The sequence below is a fragment of the Tachypleus tridentatus genome, chromosome 9, assembly GCF_004210375.1.
Source record: "Tachypleus tridentatus isolate NWPU-2018 chromosome 9, ASM421037v1, whole genome shotgun sequence".
NCBI lineage: Eukaryota > Metazoa > Arthropoda > Merostomata > Xiphosura > Limulidae > Tachypleus > Tachypleus tridentatus.
The window spans coordinates 36,783,038-36,803,132 of NC_134833.1; the positions used below are offsets into that span (position 1 = coordinate 36,783,038).

General features: G+C 31.1%; 1 protein-coding gene across 3 annotated transcripts in view; it reads left to right on the forward strand.

The window, feature by feature from the left end:
- Positions 1–5,398: 5,398 nt before the first annotated feature.
- Positions 5,399–20,095, forward strand: part of LOC143225067 (uncharacterized) — an 80,105-nt gene continuing 65,408 nt past the window's right edge. The window contains exons 1-4 of one of the 3 annotated variants that reach the window (XM_076453768.1): positions 5,399–5,714; positions 11,310–11,549; positions 15,323–15,457; positions 16,318–16,389. In XM_076453768.1, coding sequence (XP_076309883.1) covers positions 11,325–11,549; positions 15,323–15,457; positions 16,318–16,389 — 432 coding nt within the window. In that variant the 5' untranslated portion in view covers positions 5,399–5,714; positions 11,310–11,324. Of the gene's footprint in view, positions 5,715–5,959; positions 6,340–11,309; positions 11,550–15,322; positions 15,458–16,317; positions 16,390–20,095 lie in introns of those variants that run through there. The other 2 variants (XM_076453766.1, XM_076453767.1) reach the window with 2 other exon arrangements.

The following is a 20,095-nucleotide window of genomic DNA, read 5'->3' on the forward strand; positions in this document are numbered from 1 at the left end:
CTCAAAGTTCCTATTGAGACCCCGCGGAAAGTGTCACCAAAGATGAAGCTACTAGAAGATTCCCCAGGTCATATAACTGGTGAAAATCCCCCAACAGTGACAAGACAGCAAATGATGATAAAACACAATAGCTCTGCTCTCTTCTTACAATAAACTATGGAACATAAAAACACCAAACAGTTTAGAAACAATAAATAAAATATTGGAGAATAAACGTTTATTTTGTTATACTTTGTTTAACACATTTGATTAATGATTTATTGATAGCAATGTTTGTTTATAAACAAAATATTTTGTTAATTGTGAAAAGTGACTTTATTTTTAATTATGTAAGTTTAGGTTTAATATATTACCTTATTTACGTACCAACATTGTTTAAAAAGCTTCATAATCCAGAGATGATGCAATGTTTTAGGCTATGTTTTAAAATTTTACTTTATAGATTTTTTTATTGTTTGCTGGAGGAAAGGTTTTACATGATGTAATGAAATAAGTGACGTATTGAAATTTTTGAGTGATTCAGTTGGGTGTGATATTTCAAATCCATGAATAACAACAACGACAAAAATATTTATTAAGTAATCAATAAGCCTTTTAAAAACATATATGTTTTAAATACTCAATATAATTGTAAAATGTGTTCGTTAATGCTTTATTTTCATTTTCATTTGTAACCAAGTGGTGTATTTCCTTATTTTAACACTCTGAGATCCGCTATTGAGCTGGAGAGGTCGTATGGCGCCTCACGCCAACTCCTAAAGGAGAGTGACAGTGTATATACTGAGCAGTCTGAGAAAGCTCAACCAGTGGACATGGGAGACCAAAAGAACCATGGTGTTGTCTGACACTCTACGACGTTGGTAATTTTGTGAGTAAATAACTTATTTTTCATGTACATGTATTTAGTTTCTAAAGTGTCAGGACTTAGCTCAAGCTTTCGGTGCCAAAGTAATGCTCCAGTGCAATCTGGCAACGTGAAACCCCTTCATTTACACTTTTGTCAAATAATGGTTTATGTAAAGAAAACATTTTGGTTATTTTCAAGAGCTAATACTTAATTAATATTTTCATTTTGTATGTTAGTATTATATTTCATTTGCTTAACAACTAAAGTTGTTATTGTTATTAACAATAAAGTTACACAAAGGGCTAAATTTGCGCTACCCACCACGGTTATTAAAACCCAGTTTCTTGCAGTACAAATCTACAGACATACCACTGTGCTACTAGAAGGCAACAACTTGAGTAAATCAAATATTTCATAAAGTTATTTTGGTATCCATAATAGTGGAACAAAAATATACTTTTGAAAGTTCGTTTGTTTTATTTATTTATTTCGGATATACCCAGTAACTGGTTTGTTTGTTTGATACGTTTGATTTGTTTTGAATTTCGCTCAAAGCTACTCTAGGGCTACCTGCGCTATCCATCCCTTATTTAGTAGTGTAAGACTAGAGGAATGGTAGCTCGGCATCGCCACCCACCGCAACTCTTGGGCTACTCTTTTATTAATGAATAGTGGGATTGACCGTCACATTATAATGCCCCCGCGGCTAAAATGGCGAGCATGTTTGGTGTGGCGGGGATTCAAACCCGCGACTCTCGGATTACGAGTCGAGTGCCTTAACCACATGGCCATGCCGGATCTACTTTGTTTGAAGTTAAGCAGAAAACTATACAACGGGCTACTGTGATCTGCACACCACAGGTATCGAAATTCGATTTATAGGGTTGTCAGTCCGCAGACATACCGCTGTGCCACTAGGGAGTATATCAAGCAAGAACTCATTCGGAAAATTATCAAATATAGTACATCTACTTGCGAAACACTCATTACTTCTAAACAAAATTTCTTTATTTTATTCCAGATTGTTATCAAGTTTTAATATATGTAATCTAGTTAAAAAAATACATAATTCAGTTATTTCACAAGAACCTTTACCAACAAAATAGCCTTTACATATTTCTTTGCAGTAATAAATATTTATGGCGTATTTTCTCCCTCAAAACAACTGATAACTACCCAAAGTGTGATATTTTGTTTTGTAATAAGCTTTTGAGATTTATTTTAAAACGTTTCATCTCTTTAGCACCTCTTTTTAAATTTAAATGGTCTGCCAGTTTGGCATGGCGTGGTGGTTAGACCACTCGACTCACAATATACAAGCCGCCGGTTTGATAACCGTTAATGTATGTGCTTGTTCTTTCATCGTTATGAATTTACAGTAAATCCTATTATTCGTTGGTAAAGAGTAGCTCAGAAATTCATGGCAGGTAATGTCGTCTGTCACTTTCAAATACAGAATAGTCCAAGAGTTGGCGGTGGGTGGTGGTAACTATCTGCCTTCCCTGTGGTATTGGACCCGGCATGGCAATATGGTTAAGGCACTCGACTCGTAATCTGAGGGTAGCGGGTTCGAATCCTCGTCACACCAGAGATGCCTGCCCTTTCAGCCGTGGGGATGTTCTAATGTAACGGTAAATCCCACTATTCGTTGGTAAAAGAGTAGCCCAAGAGTTAGCGGTAGGTGGTGATGACTAGCTGCCTTCCATCTAGTCTTACATTGCTAAATTAGGGACGGCTAGCGCGGATAGCACTCTTGTAGCGAAATTCAAAACAGTGGGATTGACCGTCACATTATAACGCCCCCACGGCTGAAAGGGCGAGCATGTTTAGTGCGACGAGGATTCGAACCCGCGACCCTCAGATTACGAGTCGAACGCTTCAATCAACCTGGCCATGCCGGGCCAAATTCAAAACAAACCAAACCAATTCCAAATTAGTGACGGTTAACGCAAATAGCTTTCAAATTCAGTAAATAAAGAAATTGGTCTGTCTGTTTCTAATCGTATCATCCATATGATAGCCATAGTCGATAAATTGTTACAATCTAGGAATGTTCATCTTTTCTAGAAAAGCTTCGTATAAATTATAATGCAAAACGCACACGTTTATTATTAAAATATGCATATTATAAAATAACATTTCAGTTTGTTGTTTATCTGCAATGTTATACAATGGATTATGTGTGCTCTGTTTACCATGTGGAACTGAACACCGATTTTTAGCACTGTGACTCCGCAAATTTATTGCTGACGCACCAGGGGATAACTTTTCCGAAAATGATTTAAACATAATTTTGCTTCTAAAAAGATAACCACTGTATAAATACCTTAATTTTATAAAAGTTGATTTTTATTAGATAGTAATAATCACATTTAATAACACCACTAATTCTGTAGACTAGAACTGTGGTCTTATTAAACCTTATTTTTGGCACCGCTTAGTGGGTGGTTGGGGCGTTCGGCTCGAAATCTGAGAATCACGGGTTGAAATTCCCATCACACTAAGCATGATTGCTCTTTCAGCATCGTAATTTGACAGCCTATAATTCTTCACACGAGAATAGCCCATAGGTTGACAGAAGATAGTGATGACCAGTTACCTTCCTTCTAGTCTTACACTGCTAAATTAGAAATAGCTAGCGCAGATAGCCCTCGTGTAGCTTTGCGCGAAATTCAAAAAATAAACAAATCTTCCTGTTTAAACTAATCATCATAACCCACCACCAACTGTAAGGTACTCTTTTACCAATGAATAGTGGGATTGATTAACACATTATTACGTCCTAAGGCTGAAGAGGCGAACATGTTTTGGTGTAACGTGGAGTCGAATCCCCTAACATCCTGGCCAAGCTGGAACTGAAGCAGAAAGGAAATACAAGATATTACATTACATTTACTTTTGAACCTCTTGACGCACACAAGTATGCACAAAATAATAGGAAGCATATAAACACAGAAGACCTCTGTCGAAGCCAAAAAGCGACGGTGCGACAACGTCACCAGAAGTCTTCCAGAAATAAATTGACTCTGTTGCATGGAAAAGGATTAATAAGTCTAAGTACTATCTGGGAACAATGCTTTACTAATAGGAAAAGATGTTGTAAAATCAGTAAAAATATCCAAGAAATGAATATATATTCGTAGATTAACACATTTTTCAAGCAATTTGACATCTAACCAATAATTCTTAGCGAAAGTGAAAGTTATTCTGCAATGTTTAATATCGGAAATAATCAAATAGTATGACTTTTATAATTACTTATATATATATATCAAGACTGTTTTTAACATGTAAGAATCTAACCAGTTTAACCCATAAAATGTCGGTCTTTGAGTTAAAAAGCATAATATTGTCCTACATTTGATATTTTGAACTTGAATGACACTTTATACTTGAGTATTCTGTGGTTCACTTGTTGTTGTCCTTAATATAAAAATACTGATCAGATTAAAGACAACCGGTTATTAACATCTGTCCAGTAGGGGTCCATGTATGAAGTAATGTATAATGCCCAGCAGAATTTCATCACTTCTCTTACATAAAATAAAGTACAGGTTAATATCCACTTAAGTTATACTTATTACTATTAATAACGCTAGAAAACTAAATGGTCCCCATCATATTTGATTATTATTTGCCAGACCTAAGTAATATAGAAGAAACAGCTGGGGGAGGGGCATTTATTTTAAAACAGTTTAACTAAGTATAAGACACCGGCAAGAGCGATTTCAGCCTCTTTTTGGTTAGGGAGATGGGTATCAAACTGAGGTGGATGTACTCTACAACTTGTAGACACACATACTTTAAAACTTAGTAGGTATATCAACTTAACATTTTCTTTTTGTTAATCTGAAGATGACCTAGGAAGGTCGAAACGTTGTTCTCTGCTTATCAATGAAAGTGTTAATACCCATACCAGCCGTCCTGAGATACAATAAGCACTTTTCATTGGATGGGGATGGGTGAGATGAGGACTACAGAGGAGGCTAAGGCATATATTAGGATAAGTTTAGTCTCACCAAGTCCCCTACCTTACCGGCGTTTTTCTGACATTCATAGCTTCTCCTAACATATGAACGAAAAGTCTCGTTCACACTGGATGTAGCGTGGTTGGCATTATTGCACACTTTATTTTCACTCGGAAGTTCTCAATAACAAATATTAAAATTAAAAGTCTCTTTCTCACTAGTACAAAAATCAATTGTTAATGAGTCTTTACTTACAGGCTAATCTCAGCAAAACACTATCTGTGATAGCTTTATCTATAATTTTCACATTTACATGTTGGTGATGAGAGCTAAAGAGAAAATAAGAAAAAATGCATTTGTTTAACAAGGATTGAAACAAGGACAATTGAGGAAAGTAGGAATAAATCAATCCCTCGAATCACAGTTTATAGTTAACATAATAGTTTTAACTAATTCAACAAATTACTTTTAACTGAACTTATTAATTAAATTTATTATTTTAGCGTCATATAAAAGTACACAATTAATATTATTTTGTTATATTAATTCATGTCGTCTGCTTTGCTTCACGCGACAGAACGACGTTCCTCGCGTTGTTCTCGAATATTATCTTGTAAATTTACTTTAGTGTTGCTTGATTTTATTACTACTGTGTTGAATTATGATTACGTTGCCCATCCTATATATTTAAACTTTTTTACGGTTTCTTTAATATTTGTTATTAATAACAGCTAAAAGTGCTGTTTTAAAATTTAAAGTTTACGTGACTGGCAAGTCAAAACTAGTACAAATAGAGGGCGGAAGTACCAGCTGCTACTTTTGACAGACGAAGACGATCGATTTGTATGCATTTTGCGAAGTAACTTCTTTGGTCTTGGAATTTCCAAGATGACGCTACGGTAAATCATTTTTGTTAATCTCTGACTAGTTCAAATAATTTTTTTCTGGATTAATTTAAAAATGTATTTTAGGACTGCGTTAATAATTATGGTATTAAATTTTAAATATTCAAGAACTTGAAGTTGACGTAGTAAGAAAGTTGAAAGGTGTGGGGCAACTAACAAGTTACAAATTGAACGTAGAAGATAAGGGTTAGGCAAGGCGCTTAAATCGTAATTGTTGATATTTCTGAACGTTCTTAAGCCTAACCTGGGCTTATCGCTGTTAAACAGTAGTTTCATTATATAAGTTTGTGTTAAACTTTCTTGTTCTTACAGATACTTTGAAGAGTAATATTAGCAGGTGACAATAGTTGAAATTTTGAAAGATGCCAAAGTATAGAAAACTGAACGCCAAAAAGAATCCCGAAAATGTTAAGAACATTTCGATACATTCAATGCGTGTTTCGGGTTAGATGATGACGCAACTTTTGTGACACTTTACCTTAAGAAATCTACTGTATTGTTACTGGTGTTTCATGAAGAATGATTGTTACTAATACTGTTAGGCTACGGTATTGTTAAAATTAGGAAAGAAGGGATAGAACATTTTAGAAGGGTATTTGACCCATCATACATCAAGTTGGTGAGTTGCCAAAGTACTGAAAATGTATATAATAAAAGTACTAACTAACACCAACAATGAAAAACGTATAGTGTTTTTACTTACAAGTCATACACTTTTGACTGAGTTAAGATGGAAATCCTGTAAAAATGATTGATTTTTACACATAGAAACACCAGAATTTGGAGCTGCTATCCTGCAACAGTTTAGGTTCAGCTTTAGAAATTAAAAAAAAAAGTTAAGTAGGAAAGGTCTTATCACTGAATTGTAGTGTGTTAATAAGTAAGGTTATTTATTAGAATTATTACAATTTCCAGTATTCAACATTCAAGAAATATGTAATTGGGAAAAAATCAGTGTAAAGAAAATTTTCTACTTATTTTATTTTTTGTTTATTTAAATATATTATATTTCCAATCCAAAAAACATATTGAAGCTATCCAGCTTTACTGATAAATTAAGCATTCAGGTCTTTAAATCTAAGTTGGGGTGAATTGTGATTATAAAAACGTATACTTTTTCATCAGGTAACAAAACTGTACTATGTTTACCTGAGAGCAGCAGTTTCAAGCCTTGTCAGGTTTTTTTCATTGAAACTTGGCTGACAATAGCAAATCAACTGGTGAAATATTATATGATGTATTAATTTAGAAATTACAAGTCTTTTTACCACATCACTAGTTGAGAGAATCCACTAGTGGCTTCATTCTCTATATACTGTGGGAGTGGTGTTGATAGGGACCTCAGGTCCATCATCATGTTAACTTACAACTTGCAAAGTATGTTGAAGTCATTGTTCTTCCATAGATGATCACAGTAGATGACTTTTGGCTCAAGTAACCTCTTTTTCTGTTGCACTCTAGATTGTTCACTTTCATTATTCTGTGTGCCCATCTTTGTTGTTACTTGAAGTTGAAGCACTGATAGTATAATTGTCCTTTTTGCATGGAGGTTTTCTTCTTGTAGACTATAAATCCAGTGTCTGCATGAAGTCAGTTTCCAAAACCTGGTCTTCCTGAGTATTATGTAGATAATCTTTCCATGGTGGTAATGACTTCCATCTTCCTCTTGTACCAACTTTGTCCACTCACTGTTAGCATCAACTTTGGAAACAATATCCCACCTTTTATTACCTTATGAGATCAATAAAACTATAGCTGAAAAACTAGAGTTGATCAACATACTGCATGGCTTCCTTTCAATAAACCTTATAGACTTGCAGACTGATTCTTTAACTCTTTCAGCACAGTCTTGGTTCCTGGGACTAACCTCATAATCATTTTGTGCTTGTTTGTTTTGTTTTCATGCTATAAATTTTTTAATTAGTAAGTGTATGTTTATGAAATATGGCAGATGGTCAGTAAACATTACAATGTTTATTCTTTTTTATTAAATCCAAAGGTTAAGCAATGTTTTCTTGTGCATTTTTTTCATTTAGAATGTTGGATAGGAAACATGCAAAGTATTTATTTTAAAATTAAAAATAATTTTATGCATCACAAAACTTTCAAATTTCACTTGTACAATCCTTATAATGTCCAAGTAGCTATAAAATAGTTTTAAGAAAAAAACTTTATAAGTAATCCATTTTTTTCACCAAAGAATTTCTGTATGGGTGGAATTGATTTGACCAATCTTGTAACCAACATAAAAAAAATTAAAAATAAATACAAATTATGCCTTTTTTGTCCTAGAATGACTACATACTGTAACATAAAAACATCAAAAACATATAATGACCTTTCAGCCATGCATGGCTAACAATTCAGAAATTACAATGATGAGGTGCATGTGTACTCGTATTGCCGTATCCAATAATATAAAACTGACCTTTAGTCTTTACAAAATAAAGTGGCTGTATTTCAGTAGATTAGTATTGTGTAATATGCTCACATTTTTTTTATTATACATTGTATATGTATACAAATTATTTGTTATTAGTGTTTGCAAACAAGTTTTTAAATTTGTATATTTTTCTTAAAGCATAGAACAGTAAATAAAAGAAGTAAAGCAAATAATTATCTCTTCTAAGTATGGCCTTTCTACTTGGTTGTTGCTTGTAGCTTGCTAAGCCTTTAAAAATTTTGCACGTGAATGATGTGAAATGAAATAAACTTAAGGTTTCATAGACACACTTCAATAACAAAAAAAAAATCAAATTATTGTACTGATACTCTATAAATCCATTATAACTTATCAAGTTTAGTAACTAAAATATATTTGGGTTTAACAAAAATATATTTGAAATAGGCTAAAGATTCAACTTATAAGTAAGAATATTTGTCTTAAAAGAAAGAGATGATGCTGCTGTTGTTTGAAAATGGCTGAGAAAGCTGCTAGAGGAACATATTTGACTTAAGCAGAGAGAAATGTGGCTACATTAATATTTGCATTTGCCAATTTTTAGGATGGTTTAATTTGTCAGTGATGCACTTTTACTATTGCATCAGTTTGGCTATTGTAATTTTTCTGTACTTTGTTGATCCCTTCTGTAGCTGTAGTGTAGCAACTCATTAAATGGCTCAGTGTTTTTCAAGTACAGACTTTCAGCTCGTAGCTCTGTCATATCCTGACCAGTTTGTAATCTAGTTATGTTTTTGGAGTAAGGAGGTCAAACCCTTTCGAATGATGTATTTGACCATCCCCAAATTCTCCCAGATTTATTTACTCTAATCCTACCCAAAAGTTCATCATTGGTATAGTGGTAAGTACAGATTTACAGTGTTAAAATCAGGGGTTCAATTCCCCTTGGCAGACTCAGCATATTGCCTGATATAGCTTTGCTATGAGAAAACACCTACACATACCCAAACGAATTTCAGTTTGAGGATAGGCTGGTAGAGATCTTGATGTATAATAAAATTGAATTGAGTACATGTGCCCTTCATGCTTCATATTGTTAGTACATAGAAATATAGCTAATAAGAAGAAAAAAGGTCTCTTAGATTAAATTACTGTAATCCTGCCTGAAAGTATTTTAAATGTCATGACTGTTATGGATTTCTTTTTACTTCAAATTTGATGTCATAATCCTTTGCATATTTAATTACTTTTTAGATTTTATAATCAAATTTGTTTCTGTTTCAATACTTAGAATTTTATGTCTCTCTTAATTCCTCTCTTAAACTCTAGTTTTGTTCTTGTTCTCTTAAATTTATCTGAATTTCATGTTTTTATTTTAATTTTTCATTCTTAGATTTTTTCTTTTGAATTTTTTTCATTCTTCCCAGTCTACTTTTAATTTGGTCTTTCTCTTCCTGGCTTTTATAGTGTTTTTTTTTTTCCACTGTTTTAGCATTATAGCAAATTTTTATTTCACTTTAAGAACATATTGTTTTGAACTTGGTGTGGATTCTGTTTATTTCCACCCAAACAATTTCACTCTGGTATGAGTGTTATAATGGTTTCTGTTGATAATTTTGTATTCTTATTATTGGATAAAAAGCAGAAAAGTGAAGAATTTTAATTCTTTAAATGAAAGATTGACAACTTACATGGTTTTACAAAGTGATGATAACAAAGTGATATATATATGTAACTTGCAAATAAAACTTAATAGACTCTTGTTATATTTCCTCATACATATACAGCACAAACTCAACAAAAGTGTATGGTATTTGCTAACTCTGTATTCAATTAACAACACTGTAACAGACTTGCTAATTTTTTTATCATTTGACAGAAAGTGTGCTGTTTTCCTTGCTAGACTTGCGAAGAAAAACAGATGCCATGTGAAATCTAAACATCTAGAAAGTTTGTAGTGTCATGCATCATGCCAAAAATTCTCTCTAGCAAATACAAAATGTCTAAATTAAAATGCTAGAAACAATGTCTACAGAGTATGATCTAGAAAAAAAAATTAAATGTTCCAGTAAGGAAGGAGTTGTGTATTCTTAATTTCACATTTGTGGAACTATATAGTTATACAAAACTGGTTTATGTAATGTAATATCTAAATCAAATTTTAGTTATGTACATAGAACTTAGACTCCATGGTATACCACAAATTTGTGTCTATATATTAGTGAAAATGAATACATTTTAATGAAGTTAAATAAGCAAAATCACAAAGGACTGTGTTACAAACAGCAAATCTAAACCTCTGACTAATTATATTAGTTTGTTATAACTTAAAAATCAAGCTGAAACAAAAAATAAACAAAAACTGCTGCAGTAATTGAAAAGATCTTGGTACAAATATAATGTGGGATTATAAAATGTATGCTAGGTTTCGAAGGTGACTGAAGAAGTATGACCCACATTGCAGTGGGGATACACCATCTATCAGTCTAAACCTCCATTTGGCAGTCTTACGTAAGAAATAGCAATATATATAAGAGTAGCAATATATATATATGAATTAGAAGAGCAAGATGTGGGTGCTCAAGCTCGCCATGTTCCACATCTATATCACTATTCACTGCCTGCAAACAGTTGTGGAAAGATGCATACACTCTCAAGTAAAGAAGAAGAAAAATTAATTGAAATAAAAACAAGAAAAAGGAAATAAGATACTACCATTTGGGGGTAAGTAAGTTGAAAACTAATTTCTTGAAGTTGGCATTCCAGCATCAAATATGGTAGAAAGGCACTAATGCACAGCACAGTAAAGAACTGTACCAGCATGAAGCATCCCATCCAGCTATCTGAACAAGCTAGTGTAGCTTGCAGTCACCACCCATTCATCAAGTATGCTGTGACTATCATGTTCTAAACAAGCCTTTCTATGCTGAAGGTATACATTCACATAAAGTTGTGCCAAGTTGTTAAATGACTTTATTCATAACTAAAAACATTTATCAGAAATTCTAAGTAAAATTTCTGTGGTTTTAATTCTTTATATATTTATTTAATACATTCTTACATTTGTTACAGCTTGTATCCTGGGATCTTATAAATTAGTGCAGTGTTTTATTTTTGTTTCAGCTTGTTTTTTGTTATAAAATTTATATGTATGATTGCTAATTTACTTTTTATTTTTTTATTTGTAGAAATATGATTTGAAAATGTCCAAAGAAACACTAAAGTTACCATCTAGAAAGACATCCTCACCACTGAATGTGATGAAAGGAACATGTAATGGTAGCATTTCACAGTCAGCTCTTGAAGGTCCAGGTGATGCTGAACTTCATCTTTCTCAGTTTCAAAATAATTCTGGTCAGAAATTGTGCCAAGGCATGGGAAAAATAAATGACATAAGTTTACTTAAGAAACAAGCAAAGAATGGTCCGGTAGGTATAATTTTAACATGAAGTTGTATGTGGAAATAAAAGGACAACTAGTTACATGGAATTGAAATGCAGTGCTTAAAATAAAAAGTTGTCTAACATATTTTGCGTCTGATAATTCTACTGTTTATAATTTAAGTAGTTTAATAAGTTATTCATTGTGAAGACTAGGTTGAGTATGTATAAGTGCAAAAACCTTTTGCTCAAAACATATATTTTGTTACAAATGCCTTTAAATATAATTTATACTTATCCTACTTGGCAAACGAATAACTAATGCTGATGAAATATTACCATGCATGTACCATTATGCTTGTTTTTAAAATGTAGTGCTACACTAATATACAAATCAAAGAAATTAATAATTAAATAATGAAAATGTATCATGATTGCAATTAGAAATAATTAAGTAGGAATTAGCAAATTTGTTAATGTACGTTTTTTGTAATACATAAAAATGTTCAATATAAGTTTAAGATAAGTCATCAGAATATTTTGTTTCATAATTATCTACTATAGTCATTGAATAGTGAACTTTGATTTAATGATAATTTGATGAAAGTGATTAAAAACTTGTGTATATAAATATTGTTTGTTAGTATAACCAGTGTGCATTCATAAAACAAAAACTTCATAATTTTAAATAAATAAACATAAGAAGAAATTTAATGATCCTTAAACAGTATTCAGTTGCATTGGTTTTTCATTTCATACTATGTGAATATATTTTGGTGATAAAACTTTTTCCAAACATTGTATGTTCATAACTGTTTTAATCTTGTACAAGTTTCCTTTGCTACCCATTCAACCTTCCTCTGAACTGTTCAAGTTTTTTACTTTGTCAAGTTATCTGATGTCAATTCATTTAAGAAAATTTCTGTGGCTTTCAGACAGTAATAATTTAACATACAAATCATCTAAAATTCACAAGCTAAAGAAGCATTGACAAAAATTACATAGAAAACATTTAGCTTATATATTACCTTATATAATCAAATTTTTGTTCTACCCAGTCATATTTAAACTTTCTTTATAACTGTTTCATTAATATATGAACAAATCACTTGGTGTAGTACCACAAGAAGGTATCACCCAAGACCTGTACAAAGCTAGGGAAAATGCTTGAAATCAAGAAATAGATAATATTCTCAAGGTGTGAATGGCATTTTGTAAAATATGGGTATTATTTGGGATGTGCAGAACAGTTCTGAAAAAGAATTAGCAACATGGTGTTTTTTTTTACTCAAACTTTGCAGCTGTGCAAAAATGAAAATGTTAACCTTTTCTTCATGACTTTCATTAAATAAATGTCAGAAAATGAAAAATATCAATTCTAAACATTTTTTGACATAAAATTACTTAAATGAAAATCCAGGGGAAATGCTGAATTAATTTTTTGATTCTAAACTTTATACATGAAACTACCATACATACATACATAGTGCAACTTGTTTAAAATTTAGAACAAACAGATTTATTCACTTATCAGTTTCCTGTTCCATCAATGTTAGAGCCATAAGTGTTACATTTATAACTATCATTTAATCAACTGCTTTATAACCAACCTTGGGAAAGAGTAATATTAGAAGAATAGGATTTTTTGATAGTCTTGAAGTAACCAAAATTTAAATTTGTTGGAATGTAAAGACTAAAATAATTACAATTTATTTTGTCCAATAAAACTTTGATAGTTATAACTATTTTTTGATGTGTTTTATAGCATTTTGAATTAATAAATGTTGATCATATAGCCTAAATTAGTTTTTCTTGTGAAATTGTGCAATTCATAACTAAATATGACAGTTAGTTTTATTAACTTTTGAAAAGGATTATTAGAATGATCTTTATTCATTAATTGTATTTAGATGATCATGAAAATCTAGGTAAAAATGACCACTCTTACATTGGAAGTATTATGGATTATTTGCTAATTTATAGAACTTTCAGCTTTGATCAGTTTTTATCAACCTTTGTATATTCTTGTGTATGAAGGTGTAATCTTACTGATTGAATATCATACTCCTTCATTACAATTTATTACATGATTGTAGGTCATATCATTTGTATTTCCAGTTGTGATATCCTCACACTTTAGCTCCCTTTTCTGCCATCTGGAAAAGTGATCAGTAAAGTTAATATTGATTATTTTGTTGAGCAGTTGAGATATATCTCTATATTTCTGGAAGACTTAAATGGATAGTCTCCTTTGTGATAGTGGAGATATTAGTGGGAGAGGTTAATCTGAGAATATAATTATTTCTATGCCCCATCTCTGACATTTACTGCTGTAGGACTCTCCATTTGTTCAGTTTACCTTTTTTCTTTTTATTGAAAGTTGGTCGATATTCCATAAAGAAATTAACATTTCCCATGATCCTGAGAGATTTAACACACTTCATTTTATCTGAGAGATTTCACACACTTCATTTTGTCCCACTAATGGGGATACTGGAAAAGTCTAATTACCCCTCTTTCACCAGTCTCTCAGAGCTTTCTCATGCTGTCTTTAATCTATCATATGTTACCAACAGCAAGGAGGCAGTTACTGGTAATATAGTAGATATGCATACTTAGAAAAAAAACTGATACAATTTATAAGTAACCCAGTATTACTAAGTACATACCTTTTCAGAAGGCTTGTTTTCTTTCCTATCTGATCAGAAGTTAAAGCCAGGAAAAGTCTTGGGTGAAATTCACCTTTACCTCTTTCACCTTCTGTTCAAAGGTTATTTGTGAAAATTTTTAATGGTGAATGGAAAGTATACATCTCAATCTTGCAACCTAGTAGTCAAGAAGTTACTTATTTTCATAGTGTGCCTACTACTCAAGCATCTCTACTTGTTTCCATTCCTTCTTGGCCATCAAAATACAGGACAAAAAAAAAACAACTTTCCTTTTTACTTGATTGTCTTTATAAGTGTAATAAGTAAATGATTTTACACTCTGGTATAACAATCTGCATTGATCAGATGGTACATCAGTCAGACCAAGTGATATCTGTTACAAGATACTGTGCTCTCTCACTTTTGCCTTGTTAAATACTCTGTGGATCCTTTTCCATTGGATGTACCACAATGAATGTTTTTTTATATTTATGGCATTGAGTGTATTGTCTTTCCTTTATCTGAGTGCAAGAAGTATCCGACAGTTGTTTTCTAATTACGATGCTATTGCTTTGACAAGCTGATTGTTTGTGGTCTGAAGAGTATATGTAATGTTTTTCTTATTTTATTCTTTGAATCAGTCTTTTCTTTGACATTATGTGTAGTTTCCTTACATAGTTATCTGCTGTGTCCACCTGATATAACGTGAAGTGTCAATAAGAGAAGCCTTTCATAGGAGAGTGCATCTTGTTTTAGTGTTTTGGTCTTTTTAAGGCTTATGATAAGAGTTTAAGGTGGCTGAGACAAGTTTTAGGACCTCTGTTGACAATAATCCAGCCATTACTCCTTACTCTGGAAATAATGACACTGTCCACATTGACAGTGAATTTATTTTATGAATAATAGGCCTTTGGAATTAAACTGAATTTTTTTTAACCTTTTCAAGAAACAAGAAGTTTGTTATGTATATTTAACTATTCTAATTATTTAATATGTTTGGCACAGAGAGTTGTAGTTGTTTTCACTATAAATACCTTACCAATAAAATTGTTTTAAAAATAATATTTGTTGTATGAAAAGTATTCTTTAAAACGTTCGTGTAATTTTACTCGTATAATTTTCTTAGTTTAAGAAATAATGCAACTAAAATCAAAGTATCAATGTATTTTGTAGGTTACAACATCATTAAGCCTGAACAGTATATCACCTTCAAGTGATGCTGATGGATCACGTGATTCTTTTTGTCTGTATTCACCGTGGTCTCACAAAACTTTTCAGTCTCACAACAGTTCTCATTCAGATGGTCAGGTTTGTATTTTTATGTTTAGACAGAATTTAAGAAACCTAAGTGTGTAAATTGTAGCTCTGTAGTTACATCAGTTCTTGTTTAGTTTAGGATGTCAAACAGATTATTTTAGGAGTATTGCAAACATATAAAAACTATAACAAATACTGCAGTTATAACTTTGTAATTGATTACCTTTGAGCATTGATTACATCACTTAGTGTTGTGTAAAATAACTGTTTCATTGATGTTTAATTAAATGGATAATTGTTGCAAACATAATCAACTAATTTTTTAAGTTTTATTGTTTTTTATTATTCCAACTATCTTGTGATCAAAGTTATGCTTCAGTTATTTATTAATATTGATAAAGTAATCAACTAGTTGAAAATAATATTCTCAGTTTTTCAAGCAATTCAATAATCAAGGTTATAATTTAATTTTTGTTGTTAAAGTTAACTGATCAAATTTAATATTTGTTATTATTACTGTTCTTGATTATTTCAAATATTCAGTATTTTAAATATTGTCATTACGACTTTTTATTATTTTCAGTTAAAGTATATTCAGCTTCATTAATTTATAACTTCTAAAATAATTAAAAGTAATTCTAAATTAATTGAAATGTGCCATTATATTTGTTTGTTGTTAAACTTAAATATAGACAATGAGGTATCAGAATCTGATTCATGACGTAATAGGTTATTGTTTTTTGTCAATTTGAGAGAATTTTTTTTTATAGCTATCTAACAAGAATAATTGATTAGTTGATGATTGAGCTTGATTAATCACCCAGTTCTAACTACCATTTCTAAAAGTTAATTCAAAATGAAAGGTAGTTGATTATTTAATTTTTTTAACTTAAAAGTGTTGCATATTACAGGTATCTAACCAGGAATTAACAAGTACCAGGCATGGATGTATTGAACAACCCTATGCTACAGGAGCACATGATGTGAGTGTCCACAGTAAACATATATAGAAGGTCAGAGGGATTAATGAGAGATTATTTAAGTAGGCACATTGTTGAATCCTTAGAATTGAAGCTTTTTGTTTCTGAATTTGACTACTACTAAAGTTTTTACCAGTTTGTGAAACTTCATAATTAACTTCAAAGTCTGTGTTATTGTGCATTTTAAAACAAATTATATTTTTTTTTATCTGTCATTTTGTAATATTGGGATATGATTTTCTTATCTTTATTTCAACATAACTTAAGATATAAAATCACAGTTTACCATTGTAACCCTTTTGCAGTGGCCTTGGTATAATATACATGATTTCATCTACACATTTGCACATGTAAGGTATTTTCACTATAACTTTTGATACAGCATGTGTATCTCTTCAAAATTTGGTAGACTTAGTCAAGATTACAAGCAGTTTGTATTACAAAAATCTGATTTTTTAATGAAATATTTTTGAAGATTTGTGAAAATAGAATCTTTTTCATTACAAGTTGAGTGAAATGTGATTTTGTGTTATGATTAAACTATTCTTTGTACAGAAATCCCAAGTGCATTTCAAACGTTTGTTTTCAGTAAGACTATTTTATTTTCTATACTCTAACTCTGTGGGGTCTGTCACTTGACCAACTTGATAAATATCATTAAAAGTTATGAAATAAATATAAATTGTGCTTTTTTTTTTGCTAGAATAGCTACATATTATGATGTGAAAATATAATTTTTTATATAACTTAAGTACCATAACACCATATATTTATGTATATTTTTATTATTATTTTTTACCATATTGACCTTCCAGTCATGTGTAGCTAACCTGAAATAACTTGCAGTGATGCAAGCAGGTCACATAATTTCAAACTGACCTTTTGTCTTCTCCATCTTGGCCGTGTTTTAGTGGACTAGTATTTTGTAATATTCAGTCACATTCCAGTTATATATTATAGATTATTACTATTTTGAGAAAAATTATTAAACTTTATTCTTTTTAAATATAGAACAATGTACCAAGAAGTAAAGCAAACAGTTATCTCCTCACTGTGCTCAACATAGGCTGCTAAGCCTTTTAGAATCTTGCACGTGGAGGATATCAAACAAAATTTTTTTTTTTCAGCTTTATATATACAGTTGAATACCCAAAGAGTCATTAGTAACTACACTAATACCACAGAATTCCACCATGATTTATTAATGTTAGTAACTAAGAAATATATCATAAAATATGAAACTACAAGCAAACTGAAGACACAACCTTCCACATTGAAATCTTGGATTAAAAGAGTGTTTTAGTTTTTTCAGATTAAAATGGTGGGAAAACCACTGGGGAAATTCTAAGGTGCCATCTTTTGAAGTAAGTGTACGTATAAGGGACCTTTTTATAACATGTAGTTTAGTGGGGTCACCTTGAATGATTCAGTACATAAGCGATCTCTCGGCAGAATAAAAATATGAGAAAAATATATATATAAAAATGGCTCGTTTAGGTTGAGAAAATGTTTTACGTAGAGGAGCGAACAACGTTTCGACCTTCTTCGGTCATCGTCAGGTTCACAAAGAAAGGAAGAGGTAACTGACTGGAAGCTGTCCAAATGTTTGAAAGAGGTTGTGTAACTGAGTGTCGGAATGTAGAGGACGTGCTTAGATGTTTGAATATATAATTTTATATTATTTATTTTATTATTATTTATTATATTATATTAAATATAGGTATAAAGGTGTTCCTTTGTATTGGTTTATTTTAGGCTTGAGTTGTTATAGAAGTAAGGCTTCTTTAATTTTCCATTTGTTTATGTTTGTTTCTTTATTTTGTATTTGAGTCTTTTCTATGGTTATGTTGTGTTTATTTGACTTGCAGTGTTCAAAAACGTGTGAAGGTGACTTTTTATGTTCTTTGAATCTGGTCTCCATTTTTCTACTTGTTTCTCCAATATAGAAGTCATGGCAGTTATCACATTGTTATTTATAAATAATGTTGGTGTGGTGTTTGTCAGTTTAGTTTTTACCTAGTATAGACCTTAGTTTTGTACCTGGTCTTTGAATAAATTGGGTATTAACTGGAATGTCATTTTGTTACTAGTTTTTGCCAAATGTTGGTTATTTTTCTGCTGATGTCTGGAATATATGGTATGCAGCAGTATATGGTTTCATGATTTTTTGATTTGTGAGATGAGATATATTTACTGTTATTGGTTGATTTTGCTTTCTGTCTATGTGTGTGTGTATATATGATGTTTTCTATGGTTTGTGGAGGAAACTTATTGATGTTGATGAAGTATTGTTTTATTTATTTTGTCAAAAATATGAGGTTATAATTTTATATTCTAGCTTGATAATATTAGTAATAAACAGTGATGCATATAACGTACCATGTGACTCACTGAACTCTGTATTTAAATGTATTCTTTTAATATTTAATTTTAAATCAAAAAATTAATTCAGATATAACATTAAAGTTTGAATTATAATTCACAATATGATTCCAAATGTATTGACATAAATTCTTAAAATAGTAATTTAGTGAAATTTTGAATGCAAGTGAACAAACACAATGACATGCCCTTTGATCAGAGACCTAGTGCAAATGGGTTAAATCAATACCCTTATTTGGGAAAATTTCTCGTATGGAAATGTACATTATCAAAACTTAGTGTTTCAAACATATTTCACTTTGTTTTGTTGCTGACAATTTAACTTCAGTTCTGGGCTTAAAAACTAAAATTAGTGGTATACTAGAATGTTGAGATAAAAGTCTGTAGTTTTTTATGTTATTACACATTAATTTCTTTTTACAAAAGAAAAATGTTTTTGCAGATAGACATTATTTTTATATTAATCATTGTGGACAAGGCAGTTCATGTCTAATTAGTTTGTCAATAAAAGACACAGTATAAACTACCCAAAGAAATTTGTAGCATCACTTACCTCTTGGTATATAAGTGCAAAGTTAAACTATAGAGGGGGACAGTTAAACAGTTGAAGACAAACAAATTCAAATAAGCAAAAATTATAATTTATCCATAAAACTGTATGCCAGGTTTATATAGGTCTGTATTATTTACTGCAAATGTCTGACACTTGTTGATGATAAATTACAACAATAAACAGATAGCACACACAATTAATTTGTTTTAAAATTATATATTCAAAACCAGTCATGCATGTAGAAGGAGTTGTGTTATTGGTTATCAAAGTTGTATACAGAGCTGTTAATAATTGTCTATTTTACATGAAAGCCAACATAGGTATGTTTATTTTTTAATGCAGTTTTGTGAGACAAATTATTTCTTCTTTTCAGTCACTGATAATTTCACTTGAAATATCCTATGGGTAACCACAGTTGTATCCAGAGCTTCAAGTAATTGTCTTATACCAAAAGTCCACACAGGCTGGTTCAGCTACTTTAGAATCCAGTTGAAAAAGCAAATTATTCTCCTCTGTCTCTGTCATTACAATACAAGCTGTGAAACTCATTTCAAAATCACTATTATAACTGTTGGTTACCACACTTATATCTATAGCTTTAACTCTGTCAACATGGACTTGGTCAATTTGACTAGGCAAACAACCTTTTTGTACTTGTTTAAAGTCTTTATATATTTAACATTTTAAACTTTCAATATAGTGTGTATATTTTCACAAAATTTGGCAGTCTTTCAATTAACACAAGTCTCGTATACAAAAAATATTTTGAATTTA